The sequence below is a fragment of the Oreochromis aureus genome, linkage group 22, assembly GCF_013358895.1.
Source record: "Oreochromis aureus strain Israel breed Guangdong linkage group 22, ZZ_aureus, whole genome shotgun sequence".
Lineage (NCBI taxonomy): Eukaryota > Metazoa > Chordata > Actinopteri > Cichliformes > Cichlidae > Oreochromis > Oreochromis aureus.
In genome coordinates this window covers 16,625,563-16,645,610 of record NC_052962.1, presented here as the reverse complement: position 1 = coordinate 16,645,610, position 20,048 = coordinate 16,625,563, and the positions used below count along the sequence as shown (strand labels likewise).

At 40.9% G+C, this 20,048-nt stretch overlaps 2 protein-coding genes across 2 annotated transcripts; both read right to left on the bottom strand.

The window, feature by feature from the left end:
* Window positions 1-4,032: 4,032 nt before the first annotated feature.
* LOC120435492 (progranulin-like) lies at window positions 4,033-9,366 on the bottom strand. The gene is made up of 6 exons (XM_039605181.1): window positions 9,338-9,366; window positions 5,921-6,023; window positions 5,635-5,781; window positions 5,265-5,567; window positions 4,958-5,131; window positions 4,033-4,380 (listed from the first exon to the last, which is right to left on the bottom strand). The coding sequence occupies exons 3-5, from the start codon at window positions 5,779-5,781 to the stop codon at window positions 4,964-4,966; spliced, it is 618 nt and encodes a 205-aa protein (XP_039461115.1). The 5' UTR covers window positions 5,921-6,023; window positions 9,338-9,366; the 3' UTR covers window positions 4,033-4,380; window positions 4,958-4,963.
* A 7,559-nt stretch (window positions 9,367-16,925) lies between these two features.
* On the bottom strand, window positions 16,926-19,575 carry LOC116333657 (progranulin-like). Its single transcript, XM_031756895.2, has 5 exons — window positions 19,426-19,575; window positions 19,012-19,161; window positions 18,664-18,885; window positions 17,614-17,751; window positions 16,926-17,519 (listed from the first exon to the last, which is right to left on the bottom strand). The coding sequence occupies exons 2-5, from the start codon at window positions 19,159-19,161 to the stop codon at window positions 17,430-17,432; spliced, it is 600 nt and encodes a 199-aa protein (XP_031612755.1). The 5' UTR covers window positions 19,426-19,575; the 3' UTR covers window positions 16,926-17,429.
* Between the last annotated feature and the right edge of the window lie 473 nt (window positions 19,576-20,048).

The window sequence follows — 20,048 nt, the reverse complement described above, 5'->3', positions numbered from 1 at the left end:
GACCCAGTTATCCAGTTATTACCACACTCCGTTTCACATTATTTTAAGTGTTGACTGTAAAATGGAACCTGTCTTTGATTCACTTCCCTATTTTCTTTTTACCGTAACTTTACCTCCTCCTTCCTTATCTAAGTGTGTTGCTCCAACAGCTTCTTCATTTCACCATAATTCTAAATCTGCTGCCCGCAGAAACCCGGCTGTGGTGCCTGACTTGTATACTTGATTAAATTCAGCATGTCTATTACTTGATCTGGTCAGCCCTCAGTTATATTTGTATTGGTGACACATAAAGGAGTAAAGAAAGAATAAAACAAAACAAAAAATCTTTCATATTGCAGTCTTGGACTTCTTTATGCCCAGAGCAGTCTGATCTGGCAACCAGTCACACCAATAGATGAAAACTCACATTACTATCATTTTTATTTTTTTTACGTGTATTCATCTTCTTATCTATTCATTTATCCACTGACTGTCTTCTTGTGATCTGATTCTGTCTCAGATGTCACAGTGTGTGCAATATTCTTCAGCAAATCTTGACTAAGCTAATATTAGCTCCAAAAACATAGAAAATTGTTACGGTGCAGTTTCAACATTTAACATCGTGAATGTAAGAGAGTAAGAATTTCTGAGTTTCAAGAAGGAAAGATCACAGTTGTATCCATACTCACAGCAGTGCTGCCCATCTGCACAACACTGGCCCTGAAATCAGTACAAGTGTCTGAGTTGGAACAGCTGCTTTGCTAGGATTGTAAAAACAAAAAAAATCATTTCCTGTTTTCTTAAAAAAAGTAATATTTTGAAACTTGAGTGTTCAAAATAAATAGATATATTAATATATAAATAAATAAAAATGTGCATATATGTTTCATTAATAATTGTTTCTACATCTGGATTTTTTGTGCAATTAACTGCTCACAGTTTATTTATCTTAAGCAGGCTGAACCATATGGGAAGGTTAAGGTTAGGGTAAAATATCACACTCCGAAACACGTGTGTTAAACTCATATTACACACCTTGTGTTACAGGGTTAAACAATTTATGCACAATCCTTACCAGTGGGTAGGGACAGTAGCCTCTGTCTATTATCCAAAATTAGCTGGAAATGTTAGCTAGAACTACATGCCTTGCAAAGGAACTGAATACATCAGAGTAAGAATAAAGTGTAAAAAACATTTTGACTGAACATTAAGTATGGCAACATGTTTTTTTCTGATGTGTTATTGCAAGAAATGTGCAGCATGCTACAGTTTAGAATTAAGAAGTGCTTCTAAATGGTCCAACTCATCAAAATCAGCACTTTCTACACTGTACAACAGTTACAGTGAAATTCTATGTAGACCTGTCTCTTTACACTGCACAGAAAACTCATTAAAAACATGCTACATCACTACAGCTTCCTCTTCACATTGGAGACATCCCTGTTTTTTCCCTCTTTAAAGGAAAAAGAAAAAAAAAGGAGAGAGAGAGTCACCAACATTTATATGGAAGCTTGAAATATGCTGAATGGCTTTTTTCAACTTTGGGAGGCACTGATGTAATATTTGGTTCAGATATGAACTCCACACCTACTCAAATATGTATGCTGTGAATGGGTGAGCAGGGGCAGATTTATTCCATTTGCTCTGATGTGGTTCTGCAATTTCCACATTAGGTGTCAGCAGAGAGTTTCAGAAGAGTGAACATAACATGGGAGAAGCTAACAGCAATGGATCTGCAGAAGCATTTTAAGCTTGCAAGACCACCAAGGTTTTTTGTTGTTGTTTTGTTTTCTGTTTTCTGTCACGATGAAGTTTTCGTCTGCAGAATATTTTCCTGTCTCTCTCTCTTGGATTACAGCAGTTGTAACACTTACTGGGAAGCTTTTACTGCAACACACACTACCGTTCAAAAGTTTTAGAACAACACAATTTTGCCAGTTATTTATTGCAATTCAAGTCCAATGAACAGCGTGTAATGGTACAAAGGTAAGTGGTGAACTGCCAGAGGTTAAAAAAAAGGTAAGGTTACCCAAAGCTGATGCAGAGAAAGTCAATTAACAATGGACGAGAGACAGACCACATAACACTTAAGAATGTAGGTCTTTCCTACAGAGAAATTGCAAAGAAAGTCAAGGTGTCAGTGCGTACAGTTTCCTTCACCATCAAAAATCACTCAGAAACTGGGGCAAGCTCTGACAGGAAGAGGTCTAGCAGACCCAAAGCCACAACTGAATCAGAGGAGAAGTTACTGAGAGTTAACAGCTTGAGTGATAGGCAGCTTCAAGCACAGCTTAATAGTGGTCGTAGTACGCAAGTCTTAGTTTCACCTGTGAAGATGGGACTTTGAGCTGCAGGTATCAGAGGATGCGTTGCAGCAAGAAAGCCATTGCTAAGACATCAGAATAAGACAAAGAGGCTTGCCTGGGCCATGAAACGCTGCCAGTGGACTACTGAAGACTGGAAGAAGCCATTATGGACTGATGAATAAAAATTTGAAATCTTCAGTTCATCACGCAGGATCTTTGTATGTTGTTGAGTAGGTGAAACGATGGTTCCACAGTGTGTGGCATCAACTATCAAATATGGAGGAGGAAGTGTGATGGTCTGGGTTTTTGGGTGGTACAGAGTGAGAGGTACCCTGAACCAAAACTGCTACCAATGCATTCTGCAGTGCTATGCAATACGCTCTGGTATGCGCCTAGTTGGTCAGGGATTCCTCCTACAGAAAGATAATGACACAAAACATAAGTCAAGCCAGGCCAGAACTACCTCAGGAAAAAATAAAAGATGGTAAGCTTAAAAACATGGAGTGGTCAGCACAGTCTCCAGACTTAAACCCCATCGGGGTTTGGGATGAACAGACAGAAAAGTGAAAACAAAGTAACCTACAAGTGCCACACATTTATGGGAACTTCTGCAACAGATATGCGAAGAACTTTCCGAAGAACATTTGATTTCTATTGTAGAAATAATGCCATGGGTGTTTTCAGCTGTTATAACTGCCAACTGTGGCTACATTGATGACACAAAAGTTTAGAATACATTTTCCTCTATAAATTCATTTAACTCCAATTGCTTATTTGTACTGTGCTTTCATTTCAGAGTGCAATGAGACATTAAACTGCATAATTTCCAGTAAAAGCTGAAACAACTGTGGTGATCTGATCGGATGGGAATTGAAATTAAGAATTTAGCGACTCTGATTCCATTTAGATATCACTTATCGATTTAATTCCTTTTTTATTCTCTTATTAATTCTCATTGGCTTCTAATTGGCTTCTCTTTGAGTCACCACCATCACTAAGCAGCATATCAATAACATTTAATTTTTGCAGATTAATTGTATGCTTTGTTTGTGCATGTTTATGTATGCGTAGATTTCCCCTCTTTGTTGTGATCAATGTTGGAGCCATTACTCAAAAAACGTAATGTATTACACATATTCTCAGCTTTAACATCTCTCGTGGTTCTTGGGTAGCTTAACATTAACATGCTATCTGTGCAGGTGCTTTCAAAGAGCCGAAGTTGTGTTAGCAGCATAATGTAGTTGTTTCTGGCCTGGATGTAGTTTCCACTTCACAATAGTCCTCCTTTTGTGCAATAAAAATAAAAGTACCGTCCATATCTACCATGTAGACTGCGCCACCATTTTCCTCCTCTAGCACACAAACTAAAATCTGCTGTGTGCAAGTGGAACCAATAACCTGGATCGATAGGCAAACAAAATGAAAATTCCAAGGAGTTGGACTACTGGGAACAAGAACCGGTTCTCAATTGCCATTCCAATCCACCATTATACATGGTAACATAATTAGTGTTTGTTTGTGTATATTTCTTTATATTTTGATAGGAAAATTGGAGGTAGGTACAGCAATTTTTGTTTTAATACTGGAAAGTGCAAACATACATTGATATACAGAGTTTGAAAATTAATATGGGGTTTGTTCAACTTTATTCCTCAAGTAATGCATTATGTTGGACTGGTACTGAGCAGGCTGAGGTGTTCATGGGCACTCAGACTGTGAGTAAATGACTGCATGACACAGCCGGGAAGAAGATGCTATGACTTTTTATTGGTGAAGCATAAAGTATACAAAGAAATGGAAAAAAAATCATAAAACAAATCAAAAACTTTTCACCTCACCATTGTAACATCATACTGGTCTATATTCATTGACACTCAGTCACATAGGCAGTATAGGAGAATGGAACCGATGAAAAACACATTTTCATTATTTAAAAAATAATCGATAAGATGATTTAAGATTAGCTTGAAATCCTTAATGATTTCCCTATTTCTACAATAAATCCAGATTAGGCATTTTCAACACATGATGACCTCAGTGAAAAGTTTGCTTAGCTGGTCTGTGGAGATGACTGGTGACTCTTTCTCCAGTGAGCCTGAAATTAGTGCAAGTCTTTGTGTTAGAACAACATATTATAGTCACCTCACTAAGTTTCTCCCTAAGTCTTTCTATCTAGCCGCTCTTCATTTGGCCACTAAGGGGCAGCAGAAACAAGCTGTGATTTCTGGTCCTTGCTACATGCTTCACTATGCTTGCAGGCTAGTAGCTGAATTAGCTTGTCTGCTGTTTGTTTTGGGAAGCCAGCATACTTCGGATTTATGGGAATCTTTCAAGGCTGCAAAACTATGCAGAAATACTACGCAGAGCTGAAAGATCCAAATTTGGTAATAATACTATATGACCTCATCAGCACAAGAAACAGTTGGTTAGAGCAGGTTCATCATGTGACAGTAGTCTGTCAACATAAATGATCAAACCCACAACTATCAGTACATTTAGGTGTTGTTAAATCCTGGTTGGTGCTCAGATGTACACAACATCATTTGATATAACACCAGTAAACAAAAAAAGGTCTGTAGCCTTGAAATTTGATCTGAACAGTGAGTCATGCAGTGAAATTATCCCAGGATGTTCTCCACATGTAAAGGTGGTTAGAGTGTGGCGTTTCCTACCTTCTTCTAATTGTCATCTTCCTCTGAAGTTGGGATGAGGGAGGCAGGTGCTGAAGGCACTGCTGGCTTGCGGAGGAAAGGATATGTGAGTTTTTCCCTCACACAGTGCGTGTAGGTATGGTCACAGTCAAATCCAATTGGACAGCAGTGGTAGCCATCCAGACAACATTTGCCCTGCAAAAAACACTTTTAGTCTCTCAAAAGAATAATTATTATAGCTGCAAACTTGCTTCATGTCAGTGGAAGACAAAAGGAATTTTATTCCAATCATGTGTCTTATTGCACAAGAATATTTAGGCTGACTCACAGGAGAGTAGGGACAACAGAACCAGCCTCCTTTTGGGTGTCTGCAGCAAGTAGTGCCATCAGGACAGTAGGTGTAACTGTCACAGTAGACCATTGTTTTCTTTATTTGATCTGTGACGCGGCTCTCTTTAAGCTCCTGGAGTGGAGTTCCAGACAGTTCAGGGGTGTTTGGTTTCTCCGCAGCCTCCTTCTTCACCATGGGTATGGTCAGCCACGGCTGGTCTAATTTCTGACATTTCATGGTAACCAGGTTACAGCGATATCCTGAAGGGCAGCAGTGGAGCAGATCGGCACAGCACATGGCCTGCAGAATAAGTAGCAACCAACAATCAAGTTAGTGCACTGGCAGAAAGTTTCTGACTTTCATGTGCATGAGGACAGCAGCCAAAGCTGATTTTATCCTTGCAGCAGGTGGCGTTCTTTGGGCAAGTACTCACATCAGGACATGTGATAGAGCATGAAGCAAATCCCCACAAAAACACACCGAATGACAAACACAGAAGAGTGATCTTCAACATCTGGAAGACAGTAGCAAAATGACTCTGTACATTTTGTCTCTTTGGAGTATCAAGGTCAGACTTTGTAAATTTAATGTAACACTCTAACACTAAAGCATAATTCACTGTAGAAGAAGTGAACTTTTTTTGTAACCTTTACCTTTAGATAGTGAAGAAATTCAACAGCTTCCTGTGATGCCTTTCATGCTTTCCCTTCTGTGGTATCAAACACTGCTCTTTATATTAGAGGTCAGACACTCCCACTGCACAAAAATGAAAGTTTCACTTCACGTAACACCCCTGTGTCCTGTGACTGAGACAGGTTTTCAAAACTTCTGGAACTACAATAGCTCAATTCCACTATTAAACTACTGCTCGGTTAAATATACAAACAGTCTCTATACATGTTCTTATGCCATGATTGATTATACCTATTAAAAAAAGAACTGGCCTGTAAGCCTCACCTACTGATTAAAGTACAGCAAAGTTTGGAAAGGTACAGAGATTCTTCAATATGTAGAAGTACAGACTAGGGCTGGGCGATATGGCCTAAAATCCATATCGCGGTATAATTTGAAGCACGTGCGGTAACGATATATATCGCGATATATTCTTTTCTTCTGTATAACGTATTTTCCACACTATAAGGCACACTTAAGATCCTTTAATTTTCTCAAAAATCGAGAGTGTGCCTTATGTATGAATTCTGGTTGTGCTTACTGACCTCGAACCGATTTTGGCGTGCAGAAATCTGTTAAAAAAATGTTTTAGTACAACTTTGGTAAGCCGCACTGCTCGATGGATTGTCAGAGCATTACGGCTGCCGTAGTGAGGAGCTTCGCGGAGTAATGTGGGTCCAAAACTCAGTCCGTTTCAGGTCCCAAAGGAACACAGAGTTAAAAACGGTCTAAATTCTTTCTGTAATGTTCTGTTCTCAAACTTATGAATAACGTATTCTTAATCTGCTTAACAACACTTTCATCTTTAATAAAATCATCAGCGTTGCTGCTTTACCAGGTGTAACAATTAAGTTGAACATCCAGGTATCCATGAAAACAGAGTTTATTAACTTTAACGGAGTTAGAAGTTAACAGGAAGTTAGCTCGCTAGTTTCCACCTAAACATGACATACCATGTTCTGACTGAGAGATTTTTGAAACTAATTAAAAGTACAGCTCTGCTAGCACTTCCAACACAAATGAAGACAGACAACTACAGGGAGTGCAGAATTATTAGGCAAATGAGTATTTTGTCCACATCATCCTCTTCATGCATGTTGTCTTACTCCAAGCTGTATGGGCTCGAAAGCCTACTACCAATTAAGCATATTAGGTGATGTGCATCTCTGTAATGAGAAGGGGTGTGGTCTAATGACATCAACACCTTATATCAGGTGTGCATAATTATTAGGCAACTTCCTTTCCTTTGGCAAAATGGGTCAAAAGAAGGACTTGACAGGCTCAGAAAAGTCAAAAATAGTGAGATATCTTGCAGAGGGATGCAGCAGTCTTAAAATTGCAAAGCTTCTGAAGCGTGATCATCGAACAATCAAGCGTTTCATTCAAAATAGTCAACAGGGTCGCAAGAAGCGTGTGGAAAACCAAGGCGCAAAATAACTGCCCATGAACTGAGAAAAGTCAAGCGTGCAGCTGCCAAGATGCCACTTGCCACCAGTTTGGCCATATTTCAGAGCTGCAACATCACTGGAGTGCCCAAAAGCACAAGGTGTGCAATACTCAGAGACATGGCCAAGGTAAGAAAGGCTGAAAGACGACCACCACTGAACAAGACACACAAGCTGAAACGTCAAGACTGGGCCAAGAAATATGTCAAGACTGATTTTTCTAAGGTTTTATGGACTGATGAAATGAGAGTGAGTCTTGATGGGCCAGATGGATGGGCCCGTGGCTGGATTGGTAAAGGGCAGAGAGCTCCAGTCCGACTCAGACGCCAGCAAGGTGGAGGTGGAGTACTGGTTTGGGCTGGTATCATCAAAGATGAGCTTGTGGGGCCTTTTTCGGGTTGAGGATGGAGTCAAGCTCAACTCCCAGTCCTACTGCCAGTTTCTGGAAGACACCTTCTTCAAGCAGTGGTACAGGAAGAAGTCTGCATCCTTCAAGAAAAACATGATTTTCATGCAGGACAATGCTCCATCACACGCGTCCAAGTACTCCACAGCGTGGCTGGCAAGAAAGGGTATAAAGAAGAAAAACTAATGACATGACCTCCTTGTTCACCTAATCTGAACCCCATTGAGAACCTGTGGTCCATCATCAAATGTGAGATTTACAAGGAGAGGAAAACAGTACACCCTCTGAACAGTGTCTGGGAGGCTGTGGTTGCTGCTGCACGCAATGTTGATGGTGAACAGATCAAAACACTGACAGAATCCATGGATGGCAGGCTTTTGAGTGTCCTTGCAAAGAAAGGTGGCTATATTGGTCGCTGATTTGTTTTTGTTTTGTTTTGAATGTCAGAAATGTATATTTGTGAATGTGGAGATGTTATATTGGTTTCACTGGTAAAAATAAATAATTGAAATGGGTATATATTTGTTTTTGTTAAGTTGCCTAATAATTATGCACAGTAATAGTCACCTGCACACACAGATATCCCCCTAAAATAGCTAAAAGTAAAAACAAACTAAAAACTACTTCCAAAAACATTCAGCTTTGATATTAATGAGTTTTTTGGGTTCATTGAGAACATGGTTGTTGTTCAATAATAAAATTATTCCTCAAAAATACAACTTGCCTAATAATTCTGCACTCCCTGTAAACAGCAGTGGCGTTTGCATGGTTACGGAAGTTGGACTACCTGGTATATCATGTTGTGCTACGTGATTGCTAGCGACACAGCTATGTTAGCATAACATTAGCACAGTGAAGCCGGAGGATGAACGCCAACTTTTTTCCACTCGATAAAAGTTAACGTGGTTAGGGACAAATGCAATCGCATAGTAGGATGCTATGGGCCAAACTTCAGTCAGGAGAACAACTGAGATTATTCATCTACAATACAAGGTTAGTTATTAATATACTGCAACAACATGGGAATAGAGCAGCTGCGAGAGAATTCAACATTAATGAATCAATGTTACGGAAGTGGAGGAAGCGCAGTTTTTGGCTTTCCCGATTGTGGTGGTGCGAATGAGGGATAACCAGGGACGGTAACTAAGATGTTGACAACGCCACCTGGGGGAGGGAGTTACACCCCAGGAAAGATTTCTCTAGCCAATGCAAGTGTTACACTGGCTACCAAAGCCCACAGACTCGTTATTAACAGCAGAGGTGAGACAGATGAATTTTACAAATCAAAATTTATTAAGAAGAACTACTAAAAACATAGAATTATAAAATCAGAAAGGTACCTAAGGTAGCAGGGTTGAGACGGCAAGATAGTTAATTAAAACACTTTATTAACAACCGATAATTAAAATGACCAGACTCCCTACCACGATGCTACCCTAAAACAATCAGTTTGATAAAAAAAAATAACTAAACAAAATAGTGGAGACTGGCCACTTGAGGAGGCAACCTACAGGGAGGAGTGCCCAAGGGTGCCACCAATTACTCACCCGTGTAATTCCACTGCAGACCTCACTGTCACTCACACTAAACTCTAAATGGTGCAATCTACCTATGCCCGGTGTGTACACTCGCATGCATCGGGGAGGGGATTCCACCTCACGTGCCTAGCCCCTCAACAAGCGGCCGCACCTCCACTAAAGCAATAAAACAAAGCATAAAACATTAAACACATTAGTAAAGGAGATCCACATAAAACAAATACACCCCAAGTTACTGTTCTTTATAAAAGCATCACATAACAAAACAGCATAAGACAAGACAGCAGCAGTATAGCACAATCCACTCTCTAAAGGGCAATAAACTGAGTAGCTTTCCTGGAGAGATCTGCAGTGCTTAGCTGCCTAATGCTCTCAGCCACCTTGGATGGACAAGACTGCCAAATGCCTCCTTCTGGTAGTGAAGCGCAGCTGTTTCTTATAAGCCCGCTAATTGTCAACTGGGAAGGTGTGGATGTTAGTGGTGCATTCGTGGACATCACGTAAGATCCTACCCCAGAATCTACTTCACTACAATCTACCCCCGGGATTTGAATCATCGTCCCGACGATGAACACTCACTGCCAAGGTCTAAACAGGGTAACTGTATTAGGCACAGGTGCTTGGGAGTGCACAGCCCCTATTGCTCTACTTCCTGCTACTTGGGGCAAATGATGCAGATTCGAGTGCATCCCAGCATTACCACGGGTAGTCCTACGTAAAGGGGCTATATTATTGTGAACACCAGCCATAACTGGCAGCTGATCAGTGCAAGCCGACACCACAGGGGACGTTGAGGGTTCTAGCTCGTCTGGTCTACGAGGGTTAGGAGTCTCTGGTCTTGGTTGGCAACTGCTTGGGGCTGGAGTAGGTTCAGAAACCAATAAAAAACACTCGCCACCTTGCATGGGTTCTTCTACAGGGGCAGTAGTGTACACGGACCCATTTTGGTCAGGGGCCTTAAGCACTTTATACACCACTGTACTTGAAGCACCCTTAATTTTATTACGACCTGTGAGCCCAACTTTCTTCAGATGAACCAGCTGACCTTCTCGCAGGGGAGCATCCTTTGCTTGCTGGTCGTGACGCGTCTTACGCCAATCAGCTACAGGGATTTGCTTCGGTTGAGGTGCGGGCAAATGGCCCACACACACATTAAGATGGGTTTGTGCATCTTTAGCCGACTGGCATCGCTCACACTCCTGGCACCACCGTTGGATGTCTCCATACATCCCTACCCAGTAGCACCATTGAGAAACTACATCTACCGTGCTCCGAACACCCTGATAACCATGCTCCTGGTGCACTTGCTGCAAAACCTGACCCTGAAGGGACTTGGGCAGCAATACCTGCAGTGTCTCTCCTCTCCTTGGATGACAGACCTTCCGATATAACGCGCCATCCCACTCCACTAACCTACTCCATTGCCTGACCAACCCGAGGGCCAGCCTTGAAGTGCGACCACGCTCCTTGGCATCAGGGCCCCGCCTCCGCCTCCAAAATTGCAGAAACTCCCGGACCATGGGGTCAGTCTCCTACAACATACGAAGGTCAGACAATGTATACCCAGGGAAGACCGAAGTAATGGCTTTAACAGCGGGGGTTACTGGTTTCCTACCAGTAACCTGTGGCAACGGGTCAGGTAGTACAGACTCTGAGCCTAGGATGCCCCCACCTGAACCTCGGCTCAATGGTTCAGGGGGTGGAAGTTTCCCTGCACGGAAGAACAAACAACATTACTTAAACTGGCTTGCACTGCTGTACCAGCTGACTGCACAGGCATGACTGGGCTCACCAGGGCACTCTCTGGCAAAATGCCCAACCTTCTGGCACCATCTGCAAATGACAGCCTTATTACGTGAGGCAGGATATGATTTGGAAGCACTATTCGAAGCTCATAGGGTGCAATACCTGCCGGACTACCTCTAAAAGGGACCTCCTGGACAGTGTGTTGAAAGCCTAACGCCGGGGGAACCGAGTAACTTCTATCCCTCCCGCCCCCTGGCATACCTCCACGCTCCCATAATATAGTCTCACGACGAACATCCATCAAGGTGGCAGTAGGGTGGCCGCGGACATACTGTTTTAATTCTCTGCGTAAGAAACAACCAAGCACATTTTCAACAAATTGGTCTCTAAGCAACACATCTTTGTTCAGCAGAACATGAGGGGACTGTTTCACAACTCTATCCATGAGGCACATAAGAGCATGCAAAAACTCTTGCAATGTTTCTCCCTCCTGCTGTCGTCTTAAAAAAGAACTCTTCCTGCAGAGAGACATATGACTTAGTACACCCATACAGTTCCTGTAAAATAGTCAAAATCTTTTCGGGATCGTCTTTCTCCTCTGGGAGCTGATATTTAATCTCTTCTCTGGGCTCGCCTTCTAGACGATCATAGATGAAAAGGGCTTGGTCGGCTGGTGAAAGATGTCGTACCCTCAAACAGGCCTGCACCTCTTCCACCCATTTGGCAATACCTATACCAGTCTTACCGTTGAACCATGGGCACTTCCTCTCCTGAGAAATGTAAATCAGTCTCTCAGTCGCGGGAGCTGAAACAGCAAAATGCCCATTGGTGGATGAACCTGTAGCAGCAGCACTGGTGCCAGGTTGCTCCAATCCTCGCTCTTGCCGCATCCGCTGATTTTCTGCTTGCAGCTGAGCTACCAAGTCTCGTAGCTGTGTGAGCTCTTCCTCCATGATAAACCAGAGTATTTAAATATCACTTTATAAAACCAGAAGTCCATCCCGACGCTGCCGCTGCTGCTGTGTTGCCGCTGCACTACAATAACCAGACCAACCGAACAGATTTAACCCCCAAAAAACAAAACAAAACAACAACAAAAAACCCGCAACAGATCTCTGCCTGAAAATATCCTGTCGACACAACGCCAGATTGTGGTGGCACGAATGAGGGATAACCAGGGACGGTAACTAAGATGTTGACAACGCCACCTGGGGGAGGGAGTTACACCCCAGGAAAGATTTCTCTAGCCAATGTAAGTGTTACACTGGCTACCAAAGCCCACAGACTCGTTATTAACAGCAGAGGTGAGACAGATAAATTTTACAAATCAAAATTTATTAAGAAGAACTACTGAAAACATAGAATTATAAAATCAGAAAGGTACCTAACAGCTGCGTTTTCAAAAATACCCGTGTAGGTGTGGACGTAGCGTAAAAGAGTTAGTGGTGTATTTTATTACTACCTGTAATTTATTGCAGTTTACTTGTATTTGTTTAATTGTTTACTCAATGTTTGAGGAGTGAAATAAACCGCAATGGAGTTTGAAAATAAAATATGGGTGTGTGTGGAGTATGTGATTGTGCGGGGGGGGGCTAAGATTTTTCTTGTAAAACAAAGGGCGGCCTAGCAAAAAAAGTTTGGGAACTACTGCCCCAGGGTAAGGTGATCTCTCTCCTTTCTGTCTCCTTTCTCTCTCCTGTTTTTGTCATAAAAAAATTCTAACGTTTACAACTTTTCTTTTAAATTGCTGACATCTTGTAGATAGTGTCTCTTGAACAGGCCTAACTCTCTTTTACTACACTTCCACTGAAACCTGTGGCATCTCTGGATTTGATGGAATGTCTGTGTCCTATTAACAATGGCTTGAGCTTGTCAAGGTGAGAAGCCAACAACAGCACACCTGTTTGGTCTGGGTCTCAAAAATTAATTGATTTATACTACCATGCTTAATTGTTTCATGTGTTAAAAAATTTGGCCATATTATCAAAGTGTAAGATGTTTCTCTTTCGTTCTCTCTCTCTCTACACAAACACACACACACACACACATATGTATATGTATACAAAATATAGTTTTTGTTACTTTCAGTACTGGAAGTAACTAAAAGTAGGGTTAATATAGTTCGCTCGAACGTTCTAGTGAACTATATTAACCCTCGCCCCCTCGCCCACGACCACGATACAAAACATTGTAACTTGTGCTTCAGTTCTCCTTTCATGAGGCTTGTCTTTGTGTTATAAGTTGTTGCATTTCATTAAATCCTGATCCACAGTTTCTGTCCAGGTGCTCGCAAACTACTGCCAACACATAACTGAGCGCACACAGACCTATAGAGAGAAACGTGCCTCGAAAGTGTTACGAGACTGCGTACGATCCACAAGCGTAAACTAAGATTTACAAATGTGTACAGTGATTTGTGTGTAACTTTTGAGGACAACACACACGAACATCAAGCTATTCGACCACACGTTAAAAAATAAAATGAAATAAAAAGGATACATTCAAACCAGAACAAATGGTTATTATTTACGCACAATTTTTCAAGTTCAGCTTCACGAATCAGATAGTTTACTCCTTGAAAAACCTTTGGGTGGATACAAATGTCTAAAACGGGTAACATCACTCTCACTTCCTCACTTTTTTTGTTTGTTTGTTTTGCTTTTGTTCTACATTTTTAATAAAATTGACTGTTTTTTTTTTCTAAAGAAACAGCACAGCTCATCACCCATCTAATTCAAAACATTTTACCAGATATGGCTACTACACAGTAGCCTAGTGGGAAAAGTCAGTGCACATCTGCAGATAGAGGGATCACCGTGGTTATGCATCACTCCCAGTCGTCTTCTGGAGTGAGTATATGCCAACTAATCTCTGTATATTTTGAATATAGATATAATCCATGTAATGTGGAATAATACGTTGATGCTAATCTTACCATTCTCTGGTAATAGCAGGCTAACACTAATGTTAGCTAATGACTAATCCTGAATAATTCACAAAGTCGTAGCAGTTTATTTAAACCATATATTCCCCTACTAGGCTACTGTGTAATGCCTTTAAATGTTAAATCTATTTTTTCTGTTGGAGAGGTGTCTTATTCTGTTTTTTTAAGATAAAGGAAATGCATAGTTTAAAAAAATACATTAAAAGGAAGGAGGAGGAGGAAGCTCAGATGTCCCGGTTTTACACTGGGACATGAAGGCAGCCTTTGTGGATCTGTGCAAATTCTCAAAACCAGATGTGGCCATGTGATGTGATGTGAGTGTTTCAGGCGATCCGTGCACACACATTTAAGGGTTTGTAAGTCAGCCAGATGAATGTGAGACATTTATATGTACAGAAAGTTTTTGGAAGAGAAAATCCTCAGATTTGTGAAGCTAAACTCTAATTGCTTTGTAAATGTGTGTGCACTGGATTTGGACCATCTATTTTTTGTGCAATTTTATACAAATCTTGGTTGGATTTTCATGCCTGGCTTCAATCGAGTGGGATTCAAATTACCCCATTTACCTTAAATATGATATTCTTTGGTGTGTTTCTGAAGGAAAAGAAAGCCAATTATGGTGTTAAGGTTTTATTAATCTTGTGTAAGCAATACAGGGAGTGCAGAATTATTAGGCAAATGAGTATTTTGTCCACATCATCCTCTTCATGCATGTTGTCTTACTCCAAGCTGTATAGGCTTGAAAGCCTACTACCAATTAAGCATATTAGGTGATGTGCATCTCTGTAATGAGAAGGGGTGTGGTCTAATGACATCAACACCTTATATCAGGTGTGCATAATTATTAGGCAACTTCCTTTCCTTTGGCAAAATGGGTCAAAAGAAGGACTTGACAGGCTCAGAAAAGTCAAAAATAGTGAGATATCTTGCAGAGGGATGCAGCAGTCTTAAAATTGCAAAGCTTCTGAAGCGTGATCATCGAACAATCAAGCGTTTCATTCAAAATAGTCAACAGGGTCGCAAGAAGCGTGTGGAGAAACCAAGGCGCAAAATAACTGCCCATGAACTGAGAAAAGTCAAGCGTGCAGCTGCCAAGATGCCACTTGCCACCAGTTTGGCCATATTCCAGAGCTGCAACATCACTGGAGTGCCCAAAAGCACAAGGTGTGCAATACTCAGAGACATGGCCGAGGTAAGAAAGGCTGAAAGACGACCACCACTGAACAAGACACACAAGCTGAAACGTCAAGACTGGGCCAAGAAATATGTCAAGACTGATTTTTCTAAGGTTTTATGGACTGATGAAATGAGAGTGAGTCTTGATGGGCCAGATGGATGGGCCCGTGGCTGGATTGGTAAAGGGCAGAGAGCTCCAGTCCGACTCAGACGCCAGCAAGGTGGAGGTGGAGTACTGGTTTGGGCTGGTATCATCAAAGATGAGCTTGTGGGGCCTTTTCGGGTTGAGGATGGAGTCAAGCTCAACTCCCAGTCCTACTGCCAGTTTCTGGAAGACACCTTCTTCAAGCAGTGGTACAGGAAGAAGTCTGCATCCTTCAAGAAACACATGATTTTCATGCAGGACAATGCTCCATCACGCGCGTCCAAGTACTCCACAGCGTGGCTGGCAAGAAAGGGTATAAAAGAAGAAAAAACTAATGACATGGCCTCCTTGTTCACCTGATCTGAACCCCATTGAGAACCTGTGGTCCATCATCAAATGTGAGATTTACAAGGAGGAAAACAGTACACCTCTCTGAACAGTGTCTGGGAGGCTGTGGTTGCTGCTGCACGCAATGTTGATGGTGAACAGATCAAAACACTGACAGAATCCATGGATGGCAGGCTTTTGAGTGTCCTTGCAAAGAAAGGTGGCTATATTGGTCGCTGATTTGTTTTTGTTTTGTTTTTGAATGTCAGAAATGTATATTTGTGAATGTGGAGATGTTATATTGGTTTCACTGGTAAAAATAAATAATTGAAATGGGTATATATTTGTTTTTTGTTAAGTTGCCTAATAATTATGCACAGTAATAGTCACCTGCACACACAGATATCCCCCTAAAATAGCTAAAACTAAAAACTACTTCCAAAAACATTCAGCTTTGATATTAATGAGTTTTTTGGGTTCATTGAGAACATGGTTGTTGTTCAATAATAAAATTATTCCTCAAAAATACAACTTGCCTAATAATTCTGCACTCCCTGTATATACATAAATGTAGTTTTTTTTTAGACCAAACCAACCCTACTTCACTGAACTTAACTAAGTTTAACTTATATTAAGACTGTGTCTACGGTCAAGCACTGTTTTAATGTCTTTATATTTTAATCCAAGCTCAAAATAAAAATCTATGAATCTCTCTCTCAAAAAAAAAAAATGCACACAAATCACTGCACACTGGAAATCTTAGTTTACACTTTGTAAGACTTTTCTCTCCATATAGACCCAGTCTTAACTGGTTATTGCCACACTTCTTCCTTTTGACATGTTTTTGAGTGTTGGCTGTAAAATGGAGCCTGTCTTTGTTTCACTTCCCTATTTTTTTTTTCTTACCATAACTTTACCATTCCTCCTCCATTACTATTGTGTTACCGTCTTTCCTCATCTAAGTGTGTTGCACCATCAGCTTCTTCATTTCTCCATAATTCTAAATCTGCTGCCACCCGCAGAAACCCTGCTGTGGTGCCTGATTTGTATCAAACTCTGCATGTCTGCTGCTATATCCAGTTGGTCAGCAAGTTATATTGTTAATGAAGACAAACAAAGTAAAAGAAAGAATAAAACACACAAAAATGAATAAATTTTTTTTTAAAAAGCTTTCACCTTCCAGTCCTCCACTTCTTTATGTGGCAGTCTGACCTTGCAACCAGTCACACCAACACACCAACATTTTGCGGCATCAAAACTCACATTTCTATCATTTTTATTTGGAAATATTCTTATGTTTTTAACTTTCAATACAAAAACGCCACAATTTGACTTGAAAATAGCAGAAAAGCCTTTGATTTTTCAGTTTATGAAAAGAATCCAGACATTAGACATTTTCAACATGACCTCAGTGGAAATAAATGGTTGCAGGAAATCTTTTGAAGCTAATTTGTGAAGTTAAATGGTGACTGTCCAGTGACGCAGCAGCATCAATTTAAACACAAAACAGCCAACGGATACTTAAAGTAATCTTACGTGGATATAACATCAATTGCCCGCTCGCTGTCTTCTTGTGAGGCTGATCGGCTTCTATCTCAGATGTGGCAGTGTGTGTAATAATTTTCAGCAAAATCTTGACAAATCTTGAAGTAACAGTATTTAAAAATTTAAAAAAATATATAAAAAAAAGATCTAAACTGTTACAGTGCAATTTCAACATTCAGCATCGTGTTTCAACATTATTTGTGCAGCCCTGAGAAATCTCAAGAGTAAGAATTTCTGCATTTCAAGGAGGAGGCATCACAGGTGTATCCATACTCACAGCAGTGCAGACCATCTGCACAACACTGGCCCTGAAATCAGTCCAAGTGTTTGTGTTAGAACAAAACATCAACCTTATTACAGCAAGAGGTGATGGCATTTCTGGGATTTATACACAATCCTTACCAGTGGGTAGGGACAGCAGTTCCACTGGCCTGTGGATGCCTGGCAGCAAGACATCCCCCCCTGGCAGTAATGTAGAGAATCACAGCGAATGACTTGGACCTCAGGGGAGCCGACGTGTGTTAGAGCTGGCTCTGGTATCTGCAAAATGGGAAGGACAGGCTAACTATTAGCCTGTTCGTCTTATCCAAAAATTAGTCGATTCATCAATCCTATTAAATGGGGGATAAAGTCTATCTGAGCTGTCACATGGGGGAACAGTACACTTTGTATGTAGCGATGGGAATTGATACAAATTTATCAGATAACGTAACATATCAAAGACATTACATTTGTGAAAATTGACTGCATGCTGTGGGTCAAATGTTTGCAGGCGCTTGCAAAGTTGCTTCAGCAGCACAATGCAGTTGTTTCTGTCCTGTATGCACTTTGCACTTTACCATCGCAATCTTGTCCTTTTAAGCAATAAAAATAAAAGTAATATCCATGTCTACGCTCAAGACTGTTCCACTGTTTTCCTCCTCTGACAAGAGGAACCGATAAACAGAGTCTGCAAGCAGACTAACAACTCCAAGGAACTGAACTTTTTCTATGTGTGTATGTGAGAGGATGTGTGATTTTATCTAAAAGTCCTTTAAAAACCTGATTTCTTTTTGTATTTAATTAATCAAGCTAAACCAGGAATTTTTTACTTTACTTGGCCATCTAAGGGGCAGCAGTATTTCTGAAACCCATGAGGAAAACTACACAGAGCTAAAGGATGCAAAGTTAGAAAAGAAATTCAGCAACTGTCCAGGTATGCTCTCATCATGGCGAGAAACAGCTGATGCACGTGCAGTTCTTTTCTTGTCACATATAAAATTATTACAGCAGTCTTGCAATATAAGTGAGCAAACTGACAGCTGTCATCACATTCATGTGACTTGTGAACTCATGTGATCCTGTGTTATTGCTTTATTAACTTCTTCTTTGTGTAACATCGCTTCTTTTCAACAAAGTGAGGAGTTAAAGCGACAGGCAGCCTTTAAATGTTGTCAGCGTGGTGTGTCCTACCTCATTCATGCTCTCTGTGTCCTCTGACATAGGGATGACAAAGGCAGGTACTGAAGGCAGCGCTGGTTTATAGAGGAAAGGATATGTGAGTTTCTGTGCAGCATCCTTCTTCACCATGGGAATGCTCAGCCACGGCTGGTCCAGTTTCTCACACAGCTGTGTCACCAGGTTACAGCGATACCCTGACGGACAGCAGTGGAGCATGTCTGCGCAGCACACCGCCTGCAGAGTGAATACGACTTATTTCCAACCTGACTTCCAAAACCAACAACAAGCAAAACAATAAATAAAAAACCAAAGCAACAACACTCATGGAAAGCTATATTTGTGTGAATATAGCTGACTTACTTTTGGATACTGACAGCAGCCATATCCACGCTCAGTCTTGCAGCAGGTAGCGATGTCTGAGCAAGTACTCCCATCAGGACACGTGATTAAGCCAGAAGCAAATCCCCACATAAACACCCCGACTGACAACCACAGAGTGAGCCTCGACATCTGGAGGGGAGAGCATCACAGTGACTTTTTCTTTTTCCCTTTAATTCTTTTCCACTGACATCAAGGTGATATTAAAAAGTAGATAAAGTGCATATTTCTTTGCAGCTCACAAGTCAGACTTTTGATCGCATGTACTCCTGTAACTACAGTATCATTTTCACTTCTTCTGAAGATTCCTGCTCTCAAATTAAACTTACAAAACAAGATATTAAACCAATAAATTGCCCATAAAAGATTTTAAAATCAAATCTTTGAATCACATACCTTCAGATTGGGAAGAGAGTCAACAGTTTCCTGTCATATATTTCGCACTTCCCCTATCACTGAAACTTGCATGGCTTTTTATAGTGCAGGTAAGACCCGCCCACTGAGGAGCAGCTGAGAGCTTGACTTCACATCACAGCACTTCTGTCCTGTGACAGTCATATAGCAGTTTTTAAGGTTTCTGGAACTACAGTAGTTCACGCCCACAGATAAAACTTCTATTTTTAAAGGGAAGTGCATTGTTTACTGGGCAACTTAAAGATTAAACAAGGCTTTATGAACACACATTAACCTTTCATACCTCGCACTGTTTTGATCACAAGACCTGCCTATGAAGTCCTGCCACTGTGATGAGTGGCTAAATGTTCTCAAACTTTTATTTTATTTGGCCTTTACACTCACAGTTTGTGAAAGCTTTATATATATTTTTTTAAATTAAAATCACCCAAACTATGAAATGCCAGCACATCTTTGCTCAAAGGAAACAAATATCCACCCCCACCCCACCACATTAATTCTCAGTTCCCACTTTTATACTTTATGGAAATTACTGCATGCCAATCCATGACTAAACGTGTTCCACTGTGCATTTTTCTATCCAGGTATACTTTTACTGCATTGGC

Excerpts from the sequence above, each read along its gene's own strand:
- LOC120435492 (XM_039605181.1), bottom strand. The coding sequence starts at position 5,781 with ATGTTGAAGATCACTCTTCTGTGTTTGTCATTCGGTGTGTTTTTGTGG. Across the intron at positions 5,568-5,634 it reads GCTTTGGCTGCTGTCCTCAT|GCCATGTGCTGTGCCGATCT; the intron begins GCACATGAAAGT and ends CTTATTCTGCAG. Across the intron at positions 5,132-5,264 it reads TCTGTTGTCCCTACTCTCCT|GGCAAATGTTGTCTGGATGG; the intron begins GTGAGTCAGCCT and ends TGTTTTTTGCAG.
- LOC116333657 (XM_031756895.2), bottom strand. The coding sequence starts at position 19,161 with ATGTCGAGGCTCACTCTGTGGTTGTCAGTCGGGGTGTTTATGTGGGGA. Across the intron at positions 17,752-18,663 it reads ACACAGAGAGCATGAATGAG|ATACCAGAGCCAGCTCTAAC; the intron begins GTAGGACACACC and ends CCCATTTTGCAG. Across the intron at positions 17,520-17,613 it reads ACTGCTGTCCCTACCCACTG|GGCCAGTGTTGTGCAGATGG; the intron begins GTAAGGATTGTG and ends GACTGATTTCAG.